The sequence below is a fragment of the Portunus trituberculatus genome, chromosome 43 (genome assembly GCF_017591435.1).
Source record: "Portunus trituberculatus isolate SZX2019 chromosome 43, ASM1759143v1, whole genome shotgun sequence".
Taxonomy (NCBI): domain Eukaryota; kingdom Metazoa; phylum Arthropoda; class Malacostraca; order Decapoda; family Portunidae; genus Portunus; species Portunus trituberculatus.
Genome location: NC_059297.1, coordinates 21,976,690 through 22,002,379, shown reverse-complemented (window position 1 = coordinate 22,002,379; position 25,690 = coordinate 21,976,690). Strand labels below are relative to the sequence as shown.

At 44.0% G+C, this 25,690-nt stretch overlaps 1 protein-coding gene across 1 annotated transcript in view; it reads right to left on the bottom strand.

The window, feature by feature from the left end:
- The window catches only part of LOC123518413 (extracellular serine/threonine protein CG31145-like), a 202,970-nt gene that overhangs the window by 113,918 nt on the left and 63,362 nt on the right, over positions 1-25,690 (bottom strand). Inside the window, 2 exon segments of the mRNA XM_045279223.1 lie at positions 1,093-1,507; positions 1,510-1,808. Of these exon segments, the coding sequence (XP_045135158.1) occupies positions 1,093-1,507; positions 1,510-1,543 (449 nt within the window). The 5' untranslated portion in view covers positions 1,544-1,808.

Below are 25,690 nucleotides of genomic sequence, written 5' to 3'. Positions count from 1 at the left end.
GGTAAGAAAAGTAAAATAAAGAGTAAGAATATGGTGCTAATATAAAAAAAATATATGGTGATGAAAACGAAAGGAAACATTACGAAGAAGTAGTAGTAGTAGTAGTAGTAGTAGTAGTAGTAGTAGTAGTAATGGTGGAGGTGATGGTGGTGGCGGTGTGAGGGAAGGAAGAAAAGAGAAAAGGAGGAAGAAAATGCTACAAGAAGAACATACTCATTAAGTAGTAGAGTGTAAGGATTTCGAGGAAAACTAGGCACTACGGGTATGTTTACCTTAACACTTGAGGGATACAAGAGAGACAGCGAGGGTGCCAGTGAAACAAGAGCCGAGGAAAGGAAATAATTGGAGCAAGAGTTCTAAGAGGAGCAGGAATTAGAGGAGGAAAGAGGCGTCGATTCAGGAGCAAGATATTCATGGAAATGTGTGGCCGGGAGAGACGGTGTGGTTGGCTGGCTGGGAATGAAGAAGAAAGTGAGAGAAGGAAGAGTGGAGGGTGGAAGGGAGGGCAGAGGGAGGGAGGATGTGTCAGCGAGGTGAGAAATGGTAATACGACCAATTATTCCACAGGGTAAGGAGGAATGGAGAGAGAGAGAGAGAGAGAGAGAGAGAGAGAGAGAGAGAGAGAGAGAGAGAGAGAGAGAGAGAGAGAGAGAGAGAGAGAGAGAGAGAGAGAGAGAGAGAGAGAGAGAGAGAGAGAGAGAGAGAGAGAGAGAGAGAGAGAGAGAGAGAGAGAGAGAGAGACGGCTAAGGTATAGAGACTGGTGACGCCTACAGGCAGGGCTGCCGATGACACTAACTTGGAGGAATACGAGGACAGGAAATGTTTGAGGCATTAATGTCCCCACGTGTGCACGCACGCATACACGCACGCACGCACGCTCGCACACACGCACGCACGCACGCACGCACGCACCCACACCCACACCCACACCCACACGCACAAACACACACACACACACACACACACACACACACACACACACACACACACACACACACAAGGTGGCAGAATGGTGTAGCCGAGGGTGCAAGGCGGCACCAGCAGCCCTTACTGCTAGGAATCACGGACCGCCATACAACAGCGCTACTCACCTGAGGTCGAGGCCGAGCAGCTCGCCGAGGGTCGGGTTCCAGTGTTTACGACGGCGCCTATTCTTCTTGCTGAGGTTCTCCACTTTGAACACTAGCTTCTGGAGGTCAGTGTAAGGATCCGGGGGGCTGGTGGGCGTGGGCTTTGCTTCTTCCCTCCCACCGCTGACGCCCACTCCTAGAAAGGCGTCTCCCTCAGCGGGGGGAGGCTGTGCTGGGTCATCGTTAATGGCGTTGAGCTGGCCCGACGCGGCAGCTGCAAGCAGGGCCTCACGTGACCCGTTGCTGGTTTTCTGCAGGTGCCGTTGTCGGAAGGCATACTGCACTCTAGCATGGGCCGGGGGCTGCGAGTGTCCTGGGTTAGTGATGTGCATCTCCACATCCAACACGAGCACCACCGTCAGCAGGACGAGCCCGTCATGACGGCGATAAGTACCCGTTCCTTGAGCTTCATGGTGAAGGTGTGGGGGTGGGGGAGGCGTGAGAGGACGGTGTATCACGAAGGATGAAGAGGATGTATAAGGAGAGGTTGAGGACGCGGCAGCGGGTATCTCAGCGGCGCATGACTGAAGCTTGCAATTTCAAGGTCTTCACGTCATGGCGGGGCGGGGCCGCTTCTCCTGGGCGTGTCACAGGTTAGCAAGGCGGCAGTCACGCGCCCTCACTGTAATGTTCCGCTTACCCACGCTCATGTCAGGGACTTCCCGATGCCTCGCACACTGAAAAGACAGAAGAGATATATTAGTGAACTGACATGAAATACTTAACACACTCGTGCTAGCTTCTAACAGTAGGCAAACAGGACAATAACTGGCCACAAAACTTAAAGCAAGAAGGGAGAACCATATTTTTTTTTCATTCAAAACCAATTAAAGATAACCAATCCCTATGACCGCTGCAACCCACGCTGACATACACTAAGCCCAACACCTTACATAATCCCATCTTTGGCTAAACCACAGGACGCCTTGACATCAGTAACAATACATGACTGCCCACGAAGAAAAGGAATATGTGAAAGATCGTGCGGAGAAATTTGACTTTAAAACAATAAACAAAAATTTTTCTGATTCAGGGATTTCAAGAAAGTTTGATGCACGTGCTCAGCGAGTGTGTGTCCCTCTGAGCCGCGAGTGTGTGGGAAACAGTAACACGGCATTCTTGAGGCGACAACGGCGCTGCGGTGCAAATGTTTGCGTTACCGAGGCGGATACACGGTGCAGGGGGAAAGACACGAGGAAAAGGAGAAGAAAGGGAAGGCGAATACGAGGGTGGGAGATAAGGAGAAGGAGTATTGTACAAGCTAGGGAGGAGAAAAACAAGGGAGAAAGAAGCACGAGGATAACAAGGATACGAAATAAGAAGAAGGAAGACAAAGGAAAAAGGAGGAGGAAAAGAGAAATATACGGTAGGGAGGAGGAGCGTAAGAGAAAAAAAAAGTTGAGAGGAGGAGGAGGAGGAGGAGGAGGAGGAGGAGGAGGCGAACAACGACGACGACATATGAGTAAGAACAAAGAAACAAGAAAGAATAAAATAACACATAGCAGAAAAAAGTTCATAAACTAACTGCTGTCACTTATTTCAGCAGAATTATATAGAGGTGTGTGTGTGTGTGTGTGTGTGTGTGTGTGTGTGTGTGTGTGTGTGTGTGTGTGTGTGTGTGTGTGTGTGTGTGTGTGTGTGTGTGTGTGTGTGTGTGTGTTAAAAGACTTCACACGTAACACACCCTAAACCTAAGATATTGAGGTCAAAGTTATACACACCTGAACATATGAAAGAGACACAGGAATACGCACTTCATACATACGTACACCACACTAATTACTCTCTCTCTCTCTCTCTCTCTCTCTCTCTCTCTCTCTCTCTCTCTCTCTCTCTCTCTCTCTCAATGCAAGACCCGACCTGATTAGTATTTACCCACCACCACCACCACCACCACCACCACCACCACTACCGTTACCCAGCTCCTCCTTGGCACTGATTGAGTCTCAGCTAATATCAAATCGACATGGATTCGGTGCCGCGCTCTTGATAGGAATTATTACCATTACGCACCATGATAGCTTTGATGTCCTCCCACCCCTGCCCCATCCTCCACGCCACCTTCCTCTTACGCCCCTTCGTCCCACACTCTCCACACCTCCTCCGTCTCGAGAGCTCTAACCTTCATCTAACTTCTCAGTAATATTTGCCCTTCCTCCTCCAGTGATGTCTTTTTAATGTCACTTTGTTATTTCGATGAAGTGGTGGTGGTGGTGGTAGTGATAGCGGTGGTGGTGGTGGTGTTAGCTTATCCTGTACATTTATCATAAAAATAGTACCGGTATCAAGGACAACTATCACAGTACTAAACATTGTTCCCAGTGGCGCAGTAATAATAATAACAGTATCAGCAGAAACAGCCCCACTTGTCCTTTCTAAATTTTATCGCTATTGGTCGGCCGCTGGTCCAATCACGACCAAGTTTAGTGTGTCGTTTACCGCCAATCCCCTTCTTTCTAATAATATCCTGGATGTTGTTTACTCCAAGTCGAAAAAGCTGGTGTGGTGCTTACTCGCTTTTGTTTCATTTTCGCTTTTTTTTTTTTCCAAGAGAAAGACAGCAGATACAGAGAGGAAGATAATGTTATCCAAGAAAGAACAAGTTGCATGCGATAAATATGATATGAAGAGAAATCTTTAAAAGTTTTCTCTCCTCAAAGGCGGTGTGATATTTACTGGTTTCAAAAGCATGAGAAAGTAAACACGAATCGAGAAAGAAAGAGTGACGTAAAGGAAAGGTCAGAAGGATTAAAATACACTTCGATCTGGGAGAACGTGACTGTCACCTGCAAAGGAGGCGATGTTTACTTCCTATTAATTAAGACAAGAGGTAATGGAAGAGAGTGGTGTGTGAGAAGTGCGAGATGAAATACAGCAAAATTCGATCTGAGCAGATATTGAATGATTTTGGTTCTCCTGTCGTCTGGAAGGAATTGTGTTGTTACGTGTGATATGCAGCTATAAATCCTTCACTACAACAACATTAGAGTCATAGCCACCTGCTGTTTGGTAGAGTAAATAGAACTTTTTTTTACCTGTTTGTGAAAGAGATAAATCAAGAATACAAAGAAAGACCCTGTAATTTTGTCACTTCTTTAAATGTTTAGCTAGAGAAGAGTACATAATAGAGGATAACTTATTTCCAGACTTGAAGTGAAAGAGTAATTAGGAATATTCTTTTTTAACTGCTACATTACACCACCTCAAATTCACTGAAGCTATGATATCGAGAATAACATGATCCAGGTGCCGTGACACTGAAGGTGAACCACGAGAAGGTGAGTTTCATGTACATGGTCAGGAAGTTTATTATGAAATCGGCCCACACCTCAGCCTTCATAAATCACAGTCATGATGGTTGTCTTAACAGTGAGTATTATATTCCCTGTACCTTAAACTGTATTTCACTAATGCATGCACCTTTGAATGACTTTTCCTTAAAACTCTTCCTTCCTCATAGAAACATTAAAAAAAGGAATTTGCGTTGGTTGTTATTACTGTGATTACTACCAATTATTACCGCCCACTCACTCAGTCTGCAAAGAAATCAAGCAGCTTTAAATACCCTTTCCCTAACTTCTCTCCACGCTTCAAACTATGCAAATTTGCGAATCGTAAAAAGACAAAAGAGTTCTCGCAGGGGACAATGCTTCACCTCTGGCTTGCATTCTTAAACACTTCGTTCTTTCATCACTGCATATGTTTAAATAGGCCACAGAAAAATAACACATAAGGTTCTCAACATTCCTTCTCATTAATAGAACAAAATTCTTTTTATTCCTGAACGATCACGAAAATCACGAAAATCTTATTGAAAGCCATAATAATTTTCACCAAAATTTGCTAAGAAAAAATAATAAAAAATAAAAAGAAAAAGACAACGAAATGCTTGGAAACACAGGCTTCTATTCAGCTACGATCTTCAACCAGCACCCTCTCCGACTCCTCCGATCCCGCTCCCTCCACACACACCTCGCCACTTTACAAGCAGAGGGATAAATAAAACTCAGTCTATCTCCTGCCTTAATACACGTTGCCCTGAATTTACGGCCTCTAATTCTTATGCTGGAGGCTGAGATGGTAATGTGTTGGGAGGCCTTCCACCTGCTCCCGACAGTGCCACTGTATTCCCCACACCTTCCCCGGCTTTGTGAGTGGGTGGAGAGAAGGAGGAGGAGGAGGAGGAGGAGGAGGAGGAGGAGGAGGAGGAGGAGGAGGAGGAGGAGGAACAGATACTGGGAGAGCTGACGGTTTATAACGAGGGTATCCCCTGAACTGCATACTAATATTGGTAAGCGGCGTGAGGAGGGAGAACAGCGTAAAATACGTTCAGTAAAAAACACAGTAGAGGGAATGGGGAGGGAGAAGCGTGAGAGAAAATAAAGAACAGGGAAAGATTGAAAATGGAAAAAAGAGAAAGAGGCAGAGGAGGAGGATAAAGAAGAAAAGTAAAATGACGATAAGAAGGAAGGTGGAAAACGAAGTGGGATAGAAATAAAAAGAAAATGAAGAGAAGGAGAATGAAAATGATGAGGTAAAAGATGAAGAGGAGAAGAAAGACGAGTTAGATGAAGAATGAATAGGAGAAGGAGGAGGAGTAAAACGAGGAGGAAGAGTGGAGGAGCTTAGTGGCTTACGGGCTTAGAGTTAAGGGGAGGAGGAGTGGGGTGGAGGGAGAAGAAGAAGAAAGGGGAGAGAGTAAGGAAGGAAGGAGGGATAGCTTAGGTACAGGCCGTGGTGAAGGGCGTGGATGTGGTGAAGGAGAGCCAGGAAAAAGGGGAAAGAGGAATAAAGAGGGAGAACTTCTTACTGCACACTGCCACTGAAGACAAAGTTGAGGAAAGTAAATCATAGGTGTTTTGATGCTCGTCTCCATCTCATTAACTACAGATCTTACGAAACTTAGACGTGTTATGGAGGATACAGTTTTACGATTTAGCTTTAATATAACACGTGTTGGTCATATTTCCTTTCTAATAAAAAAAAAGACCAAAAATCTAATGCGTTTGAGGAGAAGGCGTGTAGTAATAAACCGTACTACTTTAAATTAAAACTTACACTACTATAAAGTACATTTTTCCTTTACTACTCATCATTCAGAGACATCTTTATTTGTTTTTCAACCACCTTCAATCTTTAAAATGAATTGAAATTGCAAAATCTTTTCTTTTCATCTCATACTTTCTTGTCGATGCATTATGTACTTGTAATGTTGTTACGTGTTTCGTTTATCAGTGAAAGGGCGAAGATAATACCTGGTTAAGTCTTTCAATTTTATAAAGAGCTAAAGTGAACAAACGTGATCTTGTGATAGCTCTTTAAACCCTACATGTAAAAAAAAAAGAAAAAAACACCGGTCTTATAGTCACCAAATGAACAGTTTTAGCCATTTCTCTTGTAAGAGGAAAACAGAACAGCAAATTATACGAGATATTGTAGAATCCCAGCCTGAACCGCAAGAAACCACTGAGAAACACGCGATGTTAGTCACTTTTCAATCAATAACACAAGAACAAACAAAATAATTCAATGGAGATGGCTTTAGAAATCCAACTTGACCACCACAAACCCACAAACGAGTAACGAAGGGGTAAAGAACATAAAGTTAGGTAATTACTCTTCATTCTGGAGCATTCAAGAGCAGCGATACACGGCGATAAAAAAGTGATAGAGGTGGATCTGGTGGAGGCCTCACAGGAAAACCACTAACATGAAGGATGGAGGGAAGGTGGAAGGGAGGAAGGGAAGGGAGGGTGAGAAAGTGAGCCCCAGTGTCGCCGTCTCTATAAACTGTGATTAAACTAAATGTAAGTTGGGACAAGTTTTTTTCCTCTCTCTCTCTCTCTCTCTCTCTCTCTCTCTCTCTCTCTCTCTCTCTCTCTCTCTCTCTCCCTTTAGGTAAGATTAATTGTGTGTAAGGAAGACTGATATAGGACGAAGGATATTCTTTCAGAGGAGGTAGAAGACAGACTACAGGCCCTTCATCTCTCTCTCTCTCTCTCTCTCTCTCTCTCTCTCTCTCTCTCTCTCTCTCTCTCTCTCTCTTTACTCAAGGAGGGACCTCTCTTTACTCCTGCAGGGGAAGTCCTTACTCATGAAGGCCCATACTCGCTGGTGGGACCTCTTTACTCACGCAGGGTCTTTCTTTACAGTGTCAGGACCTTTCTTTAATGTGGAGGGAATTCTTTTTATCATGCACTTCCTTTTGTCACAGGGGAGTCTTTCCTTGGCCTGCGTTCTTAAATGTTTCAGGCGCTCATACAGACTATTTTAAAAGGCCACAGATGGATTAATAGGGTTCCCATAAGATGTTCTTTTCCTTATAATATAGTGATGGAGGTTCCTTATCAAACTAATGGAAAGAGAGAAAGTTTTGAGAATCACACAGTTATGGTTACTAAATTTCGCAAAGGGTATTTTCTCATGGTGATAATGTAGACTAATAGAAACACTACTGAAATCCCACATAAGGTTCTCAAGGTTTCTTTTTCTCTAGAATCAGTACAAAGTCCACTTCAAACTATCAATGGAAAACAGCCTTTAAACCGCCCCCGAAGTAGAATTAGTCATGTGTTTTCCCTCAGATCGACACAGAATCCTCTTGAAATAATCACTGGAATATCAAAAGCACCCTTGAAAATCCAAAATATCTCCTATTATTCCCTGCAGTCGAATTAAGACGCAGAAACATTTAAGAGCACTGGTCCTTGTTGAGTGAGGATCTTTCTTTACAACCGAGAGAGTTTTCTTCACCAAGAGAGGACGTCTGTTTATCGTAGAGGGATTTCGTGTTGCGGAGAAAGTTCCCTTGGAGTGGAGAGGCTGGGAGGGGAGGGCCGCACATCCCAGCCACAAATATTGACCTTCTAGGCTAAGACGAAGAAGGAGGGAAAGGGAATGATTGATAGATTGGGTAGGGAATAGATGGAGGGAGATAATGCCGGGAACGGATGATGGAAGAGGGGAAGCAGAAAACAGAAATGAAGCGGGGAAGTGAGACGTAAAAACAGATACAGGGGAAGTGATGGGTACAAAAACAAGGGAAAGAAATGTGAAGGAGAAACGTGTGGTCCAACAGGAGGAGGAAGAGGAAAAGAAGGAATATTTGTGAGAAATTCGAGTAAAATATGTGTGACCCGCCACGACGGCCACCACATTTGGCTGAGTAAAGGGCGTTGGAGAGGGGAAAGGGGAGGGGGAAGGGGAGGAGCATAGGAAGTGAGCAAGTCGTCACCAGCGTGCAGGGAAGCAACACCAGAATAACGCAACCTGGCAACCGCGTCAATCAGGAGGCATCCGGCCCAGCTGATGCTCCTGGCCCAAGTACCGCCCCGCCCCAAACATCTGACACCAGTAACGCTACTCACTCCTTACCCTCTCCTCCTTCTGCCACACCTTCTCCTTTACTTTCAATGTACATCTTCAACAAATAGGTATACTCACTACTATACGTCATCATTAACCATTTTTTTTTTTTTATCCAAGACATCCCCGCCCCAACCATAACACCAGTAAACATCTACTCATAATTTCTTTCTCTTAGACATTTTACTCTCCTTTGCTTTCTCAGTACACCACTATACATCATCACTCACCATTTTTTAACCATGACATCCCCGACCTAAAAATGACACCCGTAAACTCTACCGATAATTTCTTCCCGTTACATATTTTACTTTACTTTTCAGCCACATTCTCCTTTTCTGGCAACACTTACAGCCAACACTCACCACTCGCCACTGTACAATAACAACTAACGCCACCTTTTTATTCAAGGCAAGCTCTCTTTCCCAATCACGTATCTGACACTCTTTCCTCGTCACCTACACAACATTACTCATTTCCCAGCCACGGTTCATCTGTTGCACGATCCTATAATCTCCAACTATTAGACACTGTCCTACTCCCGCACCTACTATCGTGCAAGCACCTCTATTCCGGCCACGCCTCTTCCTCGACCACATCCCACACACCAACAAGAAATAATAACTACTAAACTACTCTTATTTCCATCTTCAACACCACATCCCGCATCCTGAAACGTTGTAATCTCTTATCAGTTTTTTTTTTTTTTCAAGGTCACAATTGCTTTAGTACTCTGGTTGTCAGGTGAATTTATACCCTCTGTTTTTCACATGTGTTTTTTTACTATCTAGTTTTCACGTATTTTTTTCTTATTCAAGATGCAGAATCGTTGTTAGACTAAAATTCTGGAAACACCGTTGAAAATCTTAGTAACTTTAATTAATAGAAGCATCTCTCAAAATCTTAGTAACTTTAATTACTAGAAGCATCATTCAAAATCTTAGTTTAGGTTAAGTAACTTTAATTAATAGAAGCATCTCTCAAAATCTTAGTAACTTTAATTACTAGAAGCATCACTCAAAATCTTAGTAACTTTAATTAATAGAAGCATCTCTCAAAATCTTAGTAACTTTAATTACTAGAAGCATCTCTCAAAATCTTAGTAACTTTAATTAATAGAAGCATCTCTCAAAATCCCAGTAACCACCACTAGGGCCTTCTGAGTCGCGATATGATGCTAAAGTGTTTGTGAATACGGTTGCTTATACCCAAGACTACACATTTACTTACTTCCATCCTGCTATACTCTTTTCCCGTCCCCATACACACGACATGGACAAGTATACAGTAGGAAATATACGACTGAATATCTTACACCTAACACAATCCTATCTCGTCCCTCATATACACGACATCCATTACCATATGTTATACACTATACACTAACTCTTCCCAAGCCACAGTCCCTTCTATCAACTCCCTCCCCTCTTTCTTCCTCTTATGCAGTCATATCGAACCTCAGACCCCTTCCTCCCTTCCATCCCATTCTTCCCCTTCTATCCCTCGTCCCTCCGCCGTGCCATCCATACTGTTATGTCCCCTCCCTTCATCCCATTTTTTCTCTCATAAACTTGATGCCTTTTCTCTTAGTAAAACATACCCTTTTCTAATCCCACTGAATATCCATTAGTATCCGATTCTTTACACACACACACACACACACACACACACACACACACACACACACACACACACACACACACACACACACACAACTTAACCTTCCGAAGCATCATATGTATTATCCACAACGAACATTCGAGAGAGAGATATATATATATATATATATATATATATATATATATATATATATATATATATATATATATATATATATATATATATATATATATATATATATATATACATACATACATACATACACATACAGAGAGAGAGAGAGAGAGAGAGAGAGAGAGAGAGAGAGAGAGAGAGAGAGAGAGAGAGAGAGAGAGAGAGAGTAATCATAATCCAGATAAGAACGAGATTGTTTCAGCTCTCCTTTCTTTGGTCCAGAGTTCTCCTCCCCTCATGACGCTTCACATCGCCAGCACGTCCCTCAAAGCGTCGTAAGGATACACAAGGCTGATTAATCCATGAAACTCTGCTCAATTTTAAGCAGAGAAGCCAAGCTTTTAAACATGAGTGAGGGGAAAATGTGACCTGAAAGTTTGACTACAAATTCTCTCTCTCTCTCTCTCTCTCTCTCTCTCTCTCTCTCTCTCTCTAAGTACATGTGACCAGTTAAGCTACTCCTTCCCTTGCCTCATAAAGTCACATTGCTATTCTCTTTCTCCTCTTACTCTTCTTCTTCTAACATTGTCCTATTTCTCTCTTCTCGTTCCTCCTCTTACTATTCTTCTTTTTTCCTACTACTTCTTCTTCCTTTTCTTTCTATTTCTTGTCTATTATTATTATTTCCTTTTCTTCTTGCTCCTCCTCTTTTCTTTGTTCTCTTTCCCAATTCCTTGCTTTTTTGCAGGCGCCTTAACTAAAGTCTTCCTGCCGCGGTCCATACGTTCCTTCCCACATGTGCGATGCCCCGTATGAGATTTGGAATTAAGTAGCTTCCCTCCCGCTGCTCTGGTTGAATTTTTGCTGCTGATTTTATGACTGCCTGAGCTCGGTTCTTTGTGTAGCGGCTTCTCTTGGCGGCGGCAGACATTCTTCCCTATTCTAATGATGTTAATGTTGTTATTGTTCTTGTTCACATCTGGCTTTTTTTCGCAAATATTCGATATATAAAGTTTTATTTCACTTCCTTACCAGTCCTGAAGCTCCTGCCATACGAGCTTGACAACATTCATGAGTTGTAGAGGGTATTCAAAGTTCCACGCAAATATGTGAGCACCGTGCAAAATGAAAAAATTCCCCATCTAGTGCTGTGCTTGTCCACCACACCTTCAATATTCACGGCAACAATACATATACGCCGACGCTATCTGAATACTGCACTGTGAGGGGACGCGGCGAAAAGCAGCGCACAACAGACTGTACTAAGCAGCTGCAGCCTCATTGTGAAGGTGCAACATTAATTTCAGTTGACTGTACAGGTGCATCAACGCAACGAAGGTTTCGTCTCTTTATCACCTGATGGAACACTTTTCTGCTGTGAGCAGAAATTTTACTTGGAAAACATGTAAATACACACACACACACACACACACACACACACACACACACACACACACACACACTTGCATACTTGCACAATGCACTTACACATATTAACACCAACATACACACAATCACTTCCAATCTCCCGGCCAACCCACGTACAATTTTTTTATACACACACCACACAAATGTTCCCAACAATAAATATCGATGTGTGTGTTTCCTCTTTATTCATGAGTGACAGGAGTTGCACATAAAAAGTAGTTGCCAACATATAACACCTTTCCATGCAACACAACCCAAACCACTGAGTGCACAACCTGGAGCAAGACGTTCCCTGCGTCGTGAAAGGTCCCGCGGGGTATCAACCAGACCTCTGGCTTATTTTCCTCTCTGGTACTTCCACAACAAACATGCTTTGTCGTGCTCCGAGCTGTTGCACGACGTTGCACAAATTGTCTAGCTACTGGCTATAAATAGTCAAAGGTTTTTCTATCTTTAATTAACAAAACTAATATCTATACATAAGGTGTTCGATACGGCGCCGACAAGTAACAATCACAACTCTTTCTGTTGCCTTCTCCACTGCAATTATTACAATTTCTCTTACAAACATCCTTAAGAACTGCATTAATCTCGTAGATATTCTCGCATCAAAACGGATTTCACTTCAAACATCATCCACAATATCTTCATAACGTATTACAACATCTGAACCCGGTGCTTTATTTCTCCGTAAATCTCATACGTAGTACGTACAATATTACCCCTTTTTCCCAGCTACCCGTATATAAGGATGACCTTTACTTGGTACATGAATGCAAGCAACCACATGACGTACCACCAAATATATTACCATACACATATAATTACCAGACTCCGTTCAACAAAATGACAACGTAACACCACCGAAATATAATGACAAATATTGATATCTCCACACAAGTGACTTCCCTCAAATAATCTCTTTCTCTTGGTACCCATACATGGAACCACGTTAACTTCGTACACAATTACACACTAGTAAATATGTTATGTAACTTATTCGTCAGAGCAACACACATGCACATACGTAGGTAGCCGTATACAAATTCCCTTACTCATAGATGAAAACGCAAGTATATAACGACGTCATTATGAACCAAAGTACAACCACATAAACCATAATAAACTAATACCACATAATACCTAAACCTCCTATCATGCTTCTTCCTCCATTCTAATTTACCTCAAAGACTGCATTGCAACTTATAAGCTCCACTTACTGGTTATATATGAAGTACAAAACGCCGCCCTCAGCTATGCAGCCGAGGGTGGCCCGCTTAGAGCCGCGGTTGTCCTCTCTGCTTCTCTCTCTCTCTCTCTCTCTCTGCCCCAAACCTCTACAATTTCCCTTCAGGAACTTATGGGGGCGTGTCTTGACCCACACAACACGCCCCTCAGAATGTACCATTCACCAATCAAGTACAAGCTCAAATGAACTCCACGTGTGGTACGAACAACATCCAAGACGACAACACTACCACTGGATGTTTACATGACCTGGGCGACACATCTGCCCGGGCTGCCCTGGGCCAAACGGCCTGGGTCATTAAATGTTTCCCTTTGACCCTCCTGCCCTCCTACTCTCTTTTATGGCTGGATACGGTTACACACCGCATACTGGCGAACTAGCATACTTCCATATATCTTCATTTCTTGTTTCTTATATTTTTCATATTTCACTTATGATGTGCGCATCTGACAACTTTATGTCTGGTACGATTGTAAAAATACCAAAAGACGGTTTAATTTTTTGCATTATTATTTTTTTCTAATGATCAACATGACTATCTTCTTTGAAATCACAACCTTGAATTTCATCATGGTTCTTTGTTTTCCTTAGTGGCAGGATGTCTGGGACGAGCATGCTGGATGAGAGCGGTTTCCAAACCAAGTTGTTCTAATGAAAGTAATTTACCAGAAACAGGAGCTTGCATAGGTCAGAAAGCAAGTTTATTATGGAAATAACAGGAAGGGGGATAAAAATGGCGCTTTTGTGGGACACCCTCCTGTGATCTTGCCGAGACCTGGAGAGCGTGTTGCCGCAAGTCAATCAGAAGCACACCGGGGAAGGTGACGAGGAGGATGAGAGGAGCGCGCCTGATGGAGATGACCTGGCAGTGTACAGATGTATGCCAGGAAATAACAAGCCTTTGTTTGTAGCCCAACAACAGGTGGTCAAGAGTCCACCCCGACCCGCCCCGCCCCTCCCAACCTTCAGTCCCGAAGAGTGGATTGTGTTACAGATGCGTCTCATCGCAGACTGCTAGCTCTCTCTCTCTCTCTCTCTCTCTCTCTCTCTCTCTCTCTCTCTCTCTCTCTCTCTCTCTCTCTCTCTTTCACACACTATTTATTTCTTTTTATTAATGTATCAGAAACTGACCCATGAAGAACACTCCGCGCAAACATGAACACTAAAATATACTCATATCTAAACATTCGTTTTTACACTAAAATATTTGTACCAGCATTGGGAATACGATTTGACCAGAAATTTATACATGTAATAATATCACACACACACACACACACACACACACACACACACACACACACACACACACACACACACACACACACACACACACACACACACATTTATAGCTTGAAAGTAGAAATAGAACTTCAACGATATCTGTTCTAACGATATCTATAATTTACATATCATCTAATTCTGTGGTCCAATAAGGTTACGTCATTTCGAATTCATTCCTAAGAACTGATAAAACCAAAACCTCATGCATACTGAATAATTAGGCGCGTATCAATTACTAACATTACTATATAAACCCTTAATACAAATAAATATTTACCCAAACATGCACGAGTGAAGGCGTATAAGAAGCCAAATATTTCAGCATGGTATAATCCGTCGAAGCTGGATAAAGTTACAAATGTAAAACAGAATGGTAGATCAACAGAATATACTCAGGTTGTTAGTGTTGAGTTCATAGAGAGCCCTAAATAACAAACTAGACAAATTTATGAGGTGGATGTAGGTAAGCAAACTTCATGCAAAGAGTGTCACGTGCATATCTGATGACTTCTTGCAGCTTCCCTTAGTTTCTGCCTCACGATTAACTTACTACGTCTCTCTCTCTCTCTCTCTCTCTCTCTCTCTCTCTCTCTCTCTCTCTCTCTCTCTCTCTCTCTCTCTCTCTCTCTCTCTCTCTCTCTATTGTTATGCTAGAGTCGCCAGTCGCCATCAGGAAGTGGGAGTAAGTAGAATCTGCCTCGAGGTCGTGCACTACAACACGACCAGCGCACCCTAAATATAATCCCGCCGTCACCTCCTCCTCCTCCTCCTCCGACCAAGACAACGCAAACATGACTCCCAAATGTGCTGCGTCTCTAGATTTGACTCAGAATGTTGTGCAATGTTGTGGTTCTGGTGAAGACGCGCGTGATATGTATTCTTAAGTAGTTCTATCAATATTCCTCTTCTCTCTCTCTCTCTCTCTCTCTCTCTCTCTCTCTCTCTCTCTCTCTCAGACAAAGGGATTTATAGTTGTCCATGGTAATATGATGCCTTCCCTTTACCGCGCCTCCCAGTGAGTTGTACGTAATAAAACTCCAAGATACGAAGATGCTACAGCTGATACTTCACCAACGGCCTCGTAAAAGTGATGGAGCAAGTTTTCTGCTATGTCTGACAGCGAAGTGTAGTAAATCAATCATAGAGTTTACATATTCATATTTTGTATTACATTCGTGAGGAGAAGTAATATATAGTTGTGGTGAATATTCTACCATAATGGTGATGAATTTTCCCCGTTTATAGGTACCTTTTGGATTGATATGTGTGGAATATGGGCGTTTGTGTGGTGAGAGGGTGTGATTACAATAGCTAACGTGTACATAGAGAGGGTAATCATGTATGGGAGGTTGCTGGTGCTGAGTCTATCGGGAGATTTTAAAAGAGACGATCGGTGGATATCTGTAGGTTTTGATCTGATGTTTTCTTGCAAGTTCACTTACCTATCATGATTATTATCATAGTTACTATTATATTTTTTTATTATCAACATACAGCCAAGAAAACGTTGTTCAATAAACAGCTGCTGAAACACCTGTGCATATACATACTGATAAAGAAAACAAAACGGTGTACAAATTTCCTGACACGCAATCGGTACATACTTCACAGGTGTTCAACATATCATTAGTGATACGTTGGTTTTTATAGTGATTGTGTTCCGTGTGTCAGTAGACCTTGGAATAATATTGGCGTGGCAGTGCATCCGTCCGTACTTGGAGAGGAATGGCCGATGAATTGAGCAGGTGCGTTTTATACAAGAACCAATACAGGGACCAGTATATACAGGCCTATGGACTTCCTGCACCTTTCTCTATGTTTTTGATTCTGATGTAAATGTATATCCAAAACAAGTAAATGTAGGCGTGCTAGTTTACAGTCTGAACTAGAATATTGAAACAAAACTGTAGTGGAAAAAAATAAAGAAAAAGAGAGAAGTCAGTAATCATTTTTAACATATGTTAACAATTCCGCTTTCCGCTAGAAAGTCATCGATATCAGTGCACTTCAGCACAATTGCATTTAATCCTAGCCTTTGTGTGAAAGCATATTTCTCTTTCAATGTTCCCTGCAGCTGCCAAATATTAAACAATGGAGGAAGCACCGAGTCTTATCCTCGCACCAACATAAATAAAGAAAGACTCAAGCGACTCGCAGTATAACTATACCTGACAAACCAATCCTGACGCAGGGTACAACAGACGAAATACTTGAGATGCAGGTTGCTCTACACTTTTCTTGAAAGGATTACAAGGACGCCCGGCTCAAGCCACACCCAACAACATGTGTGAACCACGGCGCCTGACCTCATTCCACGCGTCCAGCCCACAGCGCTATACCGAAGATCTATAAGGTGATGCAAACCAAAACTTCACTCCAGCTAACCTCTATGCTCATACTGAAATTATATTCATGGGTGCAAGGAGAGTAAACTAAAACTATTCTTACTATCACCACAGTACTATTACTACTACTACTACTACTACTACTACTACTACTACTACTACTACTACTACTGCTGCTGCTGCTGCTGAATAAATAAATAATAGAACGAAAACAAGAGGGTAGTGACAAAGATATATTCATTCACCTACCCAGACACGCATGCACTCTCTCTCTCTCTCTCTCTCTCTCTCTCTCTCTCTCTCTCTCTCTCTCTCTCTCTCTCTCTCTCTCTCTCTCTCTCTCTCTCTCTCTCTCTCTCTCTCTCTCTCTCTCTCTCTCTCACACACACACACACACACACACAACACGAATGAGCTTCACTAGGACACACGTTCGAAAGGATTACATTGGAAATAGAAAATTCCGTCAGTCCTTAAAAATGACTTGGGAGGTGTGGTGGAGGAGGAGGAGGGGGAGGGAGGGATGAAGGGCAAGGAAAGTGAATTGGGAAAGCTTTGAATAATTCTGTCTGTACGTATGTCTCAGCCTGCCTGCCTGCCTGCCTGCCTGCCTGCCACTCTCTCTCTCCTCTCTCTCTCTCTCTCTCTCTCTCTCTCTCTCTCTAGCAATTTTGCATACTAATCTACATTTTTAATGTTTCCCATCTTTTTAATTCTTAATTTACAAAATAAAACTTAACGAGCGTTTCATATAAAAAGGAGGAAAAGGAGGAGGAGGAGGAGGAGGAGGACATATAGGAAGGAACATCATCATTATCAGCATCAGAACCAATAAAACAGAAGAAACTAAACTGCAATTTACCAGAGAGAGAGAGAGAGAGAGAGAGAGAGAGAGAGAGAGAGAGAGAGAGAGAGAGAGAGAGAGAGAGAGAGAGAGGGGAGGAAGGAAGAAACTGCAAGACTTCATTTCAGAGCCAAACAAACTTACACACAATAAGTTGCAGGAAAGAAAAGTGCTAAATAATAACCAGAAAGATGTAGGAAGTTCCAACACACACACGAGAGAGAGAGAGAGAGAGAGAGAGAGAGAGAGAGAGAGAGAGAGAGAGAGAGAGAGAGAGAGAGAGAGAGAGAGAGAGAGAGAGAGAGAGAGAGAGAGAGAGAGAGAGAGAGAGAGAGAGAGAGACTGAACAACAGGTATTATTACGGTAATGTTTGTTGATAAGTCTGTACTGTACAATCATTTACTATAGAAAGAATGAAAAGTTAGGCTAATTCTGTATCGAACGTACACCACTTTGTGCTCCTGGAATTCAATTGCGGTATCTAAACATAAAAAGGAAAATAATAATACACTTTCTCTTTAACGGGAACTAACATTGGATTTTCCTCCTATCATGAACTTCACTGATGGCAAAGAAGCTCCTGGAATATGAGAGAGAGAGAGAGAGAGAGAGAGAGAGAGAGAGAGAGAGAGAGAGAGAGAGAGAGAGAGAGAGAGAGAGAGAGAGAGAGAGAGAGAGAGAGAGAGAGAGAGAGAGAGAGCAGCAGGTAACTCGTAATAATAATGTTGGTATATAGGTATTCAAGATTACGAGAAACAAGTTTTCCTATTTCCTTTCCTACCATTTACTCTCTCTCTCTCTCTCTCTCTCTCTCTCTCTCTCTCTCTGTGTGTGTGTGTGTGTGTGTGTGTGTGTGTGTGTGTGTGTGTGTGTGTGTGTGTGTGTGTGTGTGTGTGTGTGTCCTCCTTTTGAGATGGGATCTAACTCTTATTTTTCTAAGTTCCCGGGCGACACTGCGAGGCTGATAATTCGGCGGCGAGGAGCTTTGAGGAGACGCCTGGATCACAACGCATGGCTGAAGGTGATAATTGGAGGGAGACACGGAGGTGGAGGAGGAGGAGGAGGAGGAGGAGGAGGACGAGGAGGAGAAGGAGTGGGAGGAGGAGGAGGAGGAGGAGGAGGAGGAGGAGGAGGAGGAGGAGAAGGAGGAGGAGGAGGAGGACGGAGAGGAGGAGGAGGAGGAGGACGAGAGGAGGAGGAGGAGGAAGAGGAGGAGGAGGAGGAGGAGGAGGAGGAGGAGGAGGAGGAGGAGGAGGAGGAGGAGAAGGAAGAGGAAGGAAGGAAGAAGGGTTCGGGTGCCGGTATAAGGGAATGCAACGATCTCTGAATACTAAGGAGTGATATACGTATGCGAGAGAGAGAGAGAGAGAGAGAGAGAGAGAGAGAGAGAACACTTCCTGGTGACAATCGACATGACGAAGGTAAAAGTTCACGTTTAAAGTTCACGCTGTAGGATTCGATGCTCTTGCTACTCGGCGTTCATTGATCCATTTTATCTATGTACTGTTCTCATGTGGCAAGCGATCAAACAAGAACGCAATTACAAGAGAAAACAGTTCGGTAGTTTTGCTCTTCCACATAAAAAAAAAAATGAACAAAAGAATGCTTGAATATAGCGGGACGACTATAGGAAACATTAAGGGAAATTCCAAGACACCATCAGGCCTAAGGTGGTGATCTTATATAAATTATGGTTACGTATCTACTTGAACCTAATATTCTCATGTACTTTCAGCTTCGTACAGTTATAGCTTGTTATATACGCAGGTAGATACGTTCAAGCATAGCGGTCAATGGTGGTGGTGGGAATTAACAAAAAAGATTATAAACATGTACTCAAAGTTACTGTGAAGGAAAGGTATCACTGAATAGTCATGGTCGTAAGTAAAATTAACAGACAACCCTCACTTCTCTGTGTTTAGCATTGTAACCTCAAGCTAAAAGAATCAAGGACTAAATTATGAAAGGAGGTATCAGTAAGAAAATACGCATTGTTTGAGTTACCAGTCATTCGCAGCCTTGTCTTTAAAATGTCACACAGGGTATACAGGGACCTGCACTACTGTGTGAGTTTTGAGTGCGAGGGAGGGAAAAGATACACAGACGATCCTATATGGCACAAAACTATTGCAGAGCTGGCACATAGCTTTCCATCTTGACATCTCTCTCTCTCTCTCTCTCTCTCTCTCTCTCTCTCTCTCTCTCTCTCTCTCTCTCTCGTCCAGTTTATTTAAAACACCACCCGCAGATCGAAACACACACGGTCTCCCCTCGCCCTCGCAGCCTCAGATCAGCCTCGCTCCCTCAGCCTCGCCACCACGTCCTTCCAATTACAGTTGACGTTGGAGAAACATTAAAAAGCAAACCAAGTGGTCACGTCTAATACACTTTAGTCCACGAGTGTTTTTCTAGACTTTACACTTTCCAACACTTTCATTAGATTCCAACACCCATGAATTAAGATTAAAATCCTGCTAGAAACTCTTATTTTCTGTGCAGGTAGTCGATCAGTAAATTAAGTGGTTACATCTAATACAATTAATTACCTCCAGGAATGTTGTGTTAGCTTCTGCACTTTCAAACACTTACCATAAGATGAGAATCCTACACTCATGAAACAATAGTGTATTATTAAATGATGCCGGAATCTTTGTACATCAACGAATGAGTTAAGTGTTCATGTCTGATGGATTGAAGCCGAGAGGGGTTGGCCAGACACTTCACGCTTTCCATCACTTTCACAAATCTCTAATATTCATGAACTAAGATTGAGATTAGATGATGCCAAATAACACCCCAACTTTCTGTTAGGTAAGAAGAGGGAGTGGTAGAGAAGGGAGGGGAGATGGTAAGAAGATATACGAGGAAATAGTGTGTTGTGATAGTCGGATTCCTAAATGTTTCAGTGAGGTATTTCCACTACTTTTAATCTCTCTAGTGGGAATTATTAGAGTTTTGAAGACTTAGCCCATGATTCTGGTGATAGTTTAACAATTATTACAATGGAACCTTACTAATCACTTCTGGCCTTTGCAAGTAGTCCTGATAAGAGAAGAACCTCAGTACTTCAAACATGCTCTGTTAGAAATTACTATGGAATTTTAAATATTTGTCCATGTTTCTAGAGATAATTTAACACGAGCCAGAGAGAAAACACGCACTTGAGATGCTGACAAATTACATGTGGCTTTTGCAATTTACCTTGAAGAGAAAACAAGATAAAGTCAGTCCGTGTGGTACTTTACAAACTCCGTGGTGGGTTCAGCTGTACTACGACCCTTTCCAGTGTGTTCCGGGATGACATTTGCATATTCGCGAGTGGAGCCATCTATCCGAGGAACCGGACGAGGAAATATCCATGAGAGAGTCGCCAAAGTCTCGACTATTCAGAGTGTAAAAAATAAAATGAAGCCGTGGAAATGGAAACCCGCGCGAGGGAAACAACACGGGGAGGGTCGTGCTGCTCGATAATAGACTTGGCTCATGGTAATTTTGTGTGTGTGTGTGTGTGTGTGTGTGTGTGTGTGTGTGTGTGTGTGTGTGTGTGTGTGTGTGTGTGTGTGTGTGTGTGTGTGTGTGTGTGTGTGTGTGTGTGTGAATGAGTGAGTGTTCTTACTCATATGTGTCCACAACAGTAAAATTATACGTGGCAAAAGTTTCGTGTGTGTGTAATTCACCACGCTCGCCTGCTGGTCACCCAGCCAGCCTTCCCCATTACGGAGCGAGCTCAAAGCTCATAGACCGATCTTCGGGTAGGACTGAGACCACAACACACTCCACACACCGGGAAAGCGAGGGCACAACTCCTCGAGTTACATCCCGTACCTATTTACTGCTAGGTGAACAGGGGCTACACATTAAGAGGCTTGCCAATTTGCCTCGCCGCTTTCCGGGACTCGAACCCGGGCCCTCTTGGTTGTGAGCCGAGCGTGCTAAACACTACACTACGCGTGTGAGACAACACCCAAATGTGTGTGTGTGTGTGTGTGTGTGTGTGTGTGTGTGTGTGTGTGTGTGTGTGTGTGTGTGTGTGTGTGTGTGTGTGTGCAGTTGATAGAACATTGGAGAACACTAGAAATGCTTAAAGAGAAGAGCCACTAACTGGAGCGGAGTGTGGGAGAGAGTGGGCGGGGTGGGTGGGATGGACGAGGGGTGACACGGGAGGACGCTGCGGCCGCGTTGGGGTGAAGGCCACAGCAGGGTGGGGCGGGGCGGGGCGGGGCGGATCAGAGCAGGATGGGAAGGGGAGGGCGTGGTGGCGCGTGGCGGAAGGTTGGGGAGGCGTGTGGAGGCTGCATGGCGTGGCGTGGGAGAGGCAGACGGGGCTTCGCAGGTGCTGGCTGGCGTCCAAAACTCTCTCTCATGTAGAGGTTGTGACCACCATTCTCCCTTTTCCCCCTTCACCTTGCCTTCCTCCATTTCCCCTCCTTCCTCCTCACGCTCCTTTCTTTCCCAGCCCCTTCCTGAAGTTTACGACCACATACCTCCCTCGCCACATTTCCCGTAGCTGTTGCATCTGTCTTCACGATACACTCGCTGTACTCCCCTCTTGCTCTCAGCTGGTTTTTGCCCCTCAGATCTATCTCTCTTGGTGACCTGCCATACCTGCCCTATCTATCTATCTATCTATCTATCTATCTATCTACCTACCTACCTACCTGTCCTAACTAACCGTTGCATCTTTGATTCTACTATGAGTACTGACCCTCAACAGCCGCTAACCCTCTCCTCGCCCCCACTCTCCTACCATCCATCCATTCCTTCCTTTCCCTGACCCGCCACCCCACTCTCCCCTTAGCCCCAGCCCACTCCTCCCTTACGTCCCTCCAACTTCCAACTCCCGTCAAAAGTCCTGACTCCCTTCCTTCCCTCTGGGTTTTGGATGACCCGCCATTGAGCCGCGGAGCAAAATTCTCGTCGTAAGCTTCAGTCATTCCCTTCCCCCAATGGCGCGTGTCGAAGCCGTCACTGGAATGGACCACCGTGGGTTTCCAAGGTTTAGAAAAAGTGTGACTGCACAGCACAAACCCTGCGAGGATGGCGGGCTGGGAGACACACGAGTTCGATCTGACAGTTTGGCTGACTGGCTGGCTGGGTAGCTGACCCTGGCTGGCTGGATAACTTGCGCTGCAAAACTGGTTGAAGGGTTTCTTTGGCTACCGGTCCGTTGGCCAATTAATTTGCTTGCCGACAGACTGACTGTTCGTGTGTAAAGATCTTTCTGAATTGCTTGATTTATTGGTAGCTTGCAGTTCATGACAAAGATGGGTGAACGGGTTGATGAGTGCGTGTGCTACGAGGCTGGTCGTTAGCTAGTTGGTTGGCTAACAAGTTAGCTGGCCATCAGAGTGAGGGAGTATCCGGGTGTCTGGTTGTATGAGTGTGACAGACTAGTGTGTCTTTGTGGTCGCTGCTAATGAGGCATGACACCACATGGAAGAAAGAAAGTCGTCTTTATTCTACTTTCTCTTATTGTGAGCTACCTGTTTCTCATTTACCACCAAGTTCTTGTGTATTTTCTCCTCATCTTCTATAAGGTACAACATTTGGTTATCTTGCAAGTTCTTATGTGTTTTTAATGTTCTATACATGAACCAATTTCTTATTTTCTACAATTTTTTATTGCTCTCCTGTTCTACAAGCTAACAGGTTCTTATTTTTCCCCATGTTCTCTGTTTTACACCTTATCCAAGCTTCGCCTCCGGTCAGCCTCCTTTCGGTTAAGCCATCAGTAAATTCTTAGGACACCTGAGTACAAACAAGCACCTTCAGAAGAAAAAAAGGGGGGAAATGAGAGAAAGAGCGGTGACTAACGAAGTGGCGCCTCAAATAACACCAGGAGTCAAAGGTGTGGTCGCGGCGAGCAGATCTTGGCGCTAAATTAGCTCCAAGTCCTCCATATTTTCGCCGCAATTTGGAACGAGACTCTCCGGCAGACTTACGCGCTGTTATGATGTATTCCGGGAGGTAAAGAGAGGCCGTGGGCAGGAGCACGGGCAAGGTGAAGGTGAATGGGATGACGGCGATGTCGGCGAGGATGGAACGGCCTGGCGATGGCTACGACCCATCGGAAAGCCAGCTACCAACCAGCGGCTTTACGCGATCCCCACAATGTTTCTAGACCGCCGTGTCTCTATTGCCCGCCAGCCAGGCACCACGAGAGAGAGAGAGAGAGAGAGAGAGAGAGAGAGAGAGAGAGAGAGAGAGAGAGAGAGAGAGAGAGAGAGAGAGAGAGAGAGAGAGAGAGAGAGAGAGAGAGAGAGAGAGAGAGAGAGAGAGAGAGAGAGAGAGAGAGAGAGAGAGAGAGAGGGAGGGAGGGAGAGAGCGGAGTGTGTGCAAAGACGTGACAGAGGAGAGAAATTTTGAGGAAGAAGGAAGATAGGTAATGGAAGCACAAATAGAGGGTCAGTAAATGAGCAGACGGAGAGGGAAACACTTGCTACCTATTGGAAGAGGAGGAGAAGGAGGAGGAGGAGGAGGAGGAGGTGGAGGATGGAAAGGGATTCAGTGGAGCATCTCATTGGCATGTGGCCAAACGATGGAGCTCGCCAGGGGACGGCCCGGTGAGTGATGGGGCGATACGGGGAGGGGGCGTGAAGAGAGAAGGAGGTGTTCCAAGGAGCGATAGAAGGGAGAGGGGCGGCGCAAGGAGATAGGGAAACAAGGGGAGAGGGAGAGTGAAAGGGACCCCTGAGGAAGAAGCGTGGCGTAAAGGCGATGTGGAGCGAGTTGTCCAGAGAGTGGCGGCAAGAGTTAGTGGTCCAGGGACAGGGAAAAGTGGGTACTGGAGGAGAGTGGCCCAAGGAGACGAAGGGAGAAGAGAAAGAGGAGTGAGTCAGTGGGAAGAGAAGGGAAGTGGAGTGCTGGCAAAACGGGAGGGGAGCCGGTGATGCATGAGGGTGATGTGGCGCGACCCAAGGAAGGGGACTCTGGAAAAGGAGCTCTAAAGAGGCGTTTGGACAAGGGAAAGCCAAGACGCTGACGAGAACGGGAAGTTTAGGGGGAGGAGAAAGAGCTTATGACGTCGCTGGATGGAAGATGTAATTTAAAGGTTGGTATTCTCCACATTCTTCAACGAGCTTTAGTGTATTTATATTGTGAGGTTTCCAATAGTATTTCCATAATTTTAATGATAGATAAATAAAACCTTTACACTACATATAAAACAAAACAACCACGGAAACTAAATAATTACCTGTGATCTTAGGAAATAACAAAGAAAAAATACTTAATATGACCAAGGAAAGACAACACAAAGAGATGAATGAGACGAAATTGCGATAGAAACGAAAAAAGATGAACAAAATAAAAGACAAGAGTGAGAGAAGAAAGAATAATTAGGAAGGAAGATACGTAAGGCATTTGAGACAGGGCAGAAAAACGTTCATGAGTGGGGAGGAGGGCACAGAGGAGTGAATGGGACCAGAATGGGTTGCAGTGGAGAGGAAAGGCATTAGCGAGGGTGACTCAGGCAAGGAAGGAAGGTCGAGACTCAATACTGAGGTGGGTGGTTCTAACGAGGCGTGGGAAAGTGACAATCACGGACAGGTAAGAGAGAGAGAGAGAGAGAGAGAGAGAGAGAGAGAGAGAGAGAGAGAGAGAGAGAGAGAGAGAGAGAGAGAGAGAGAGAGAGAGAGAGAGAGAGAGAGAGAGAGAGAGAGAGAGAGAGAGAGAGAGAGAGAGAGAGGAAAAAAACTACACGACACAAGACAACACAGGATATTCTTTCATGTTTTCTTCTTTTATTACGACAACAAATACGAAGAAAGAATAAAAGGAAAAAAACAGGTTTCTATTCTGGCAATTGCTGCCACTCACCAACACACACACACACACACACACACACACACACACACACACACACACACACACACACACACACAAAGGAAACAGGAAGACATCTACTTTCCCTCCACTTCCTTCTCATTTTTCTCCTCATTGAATTACGCGGGAAAATAGCACATTTTTCTCTTAACTCTCTCTCTCTCTCTCTCTCTCTCTCTCTCTCTGACTAATTAAGCCCAAAATACCTTTCAGCAAGGCTCATTACGCTATATTTAGCGTCTACAATGTACTTTACTTTTCCCTTAACTAACACCGTCGGGAAAAAAACATGAAACACACGCCACATTATCCCCAAATAAGCTAAGGAAGAACAAAAACAAAAGATGACTTCATATTCTCTTTAAAACCGCACTCCTCCCTTCCTCTCCCACCTCCTTCCACCCTCAGGTAAACTGATCGAGTGTAGGAAAATATTTAGAGGCTTCAGAAACACTGATACCGAAGCTGTGTTTTTGGAAACTTGC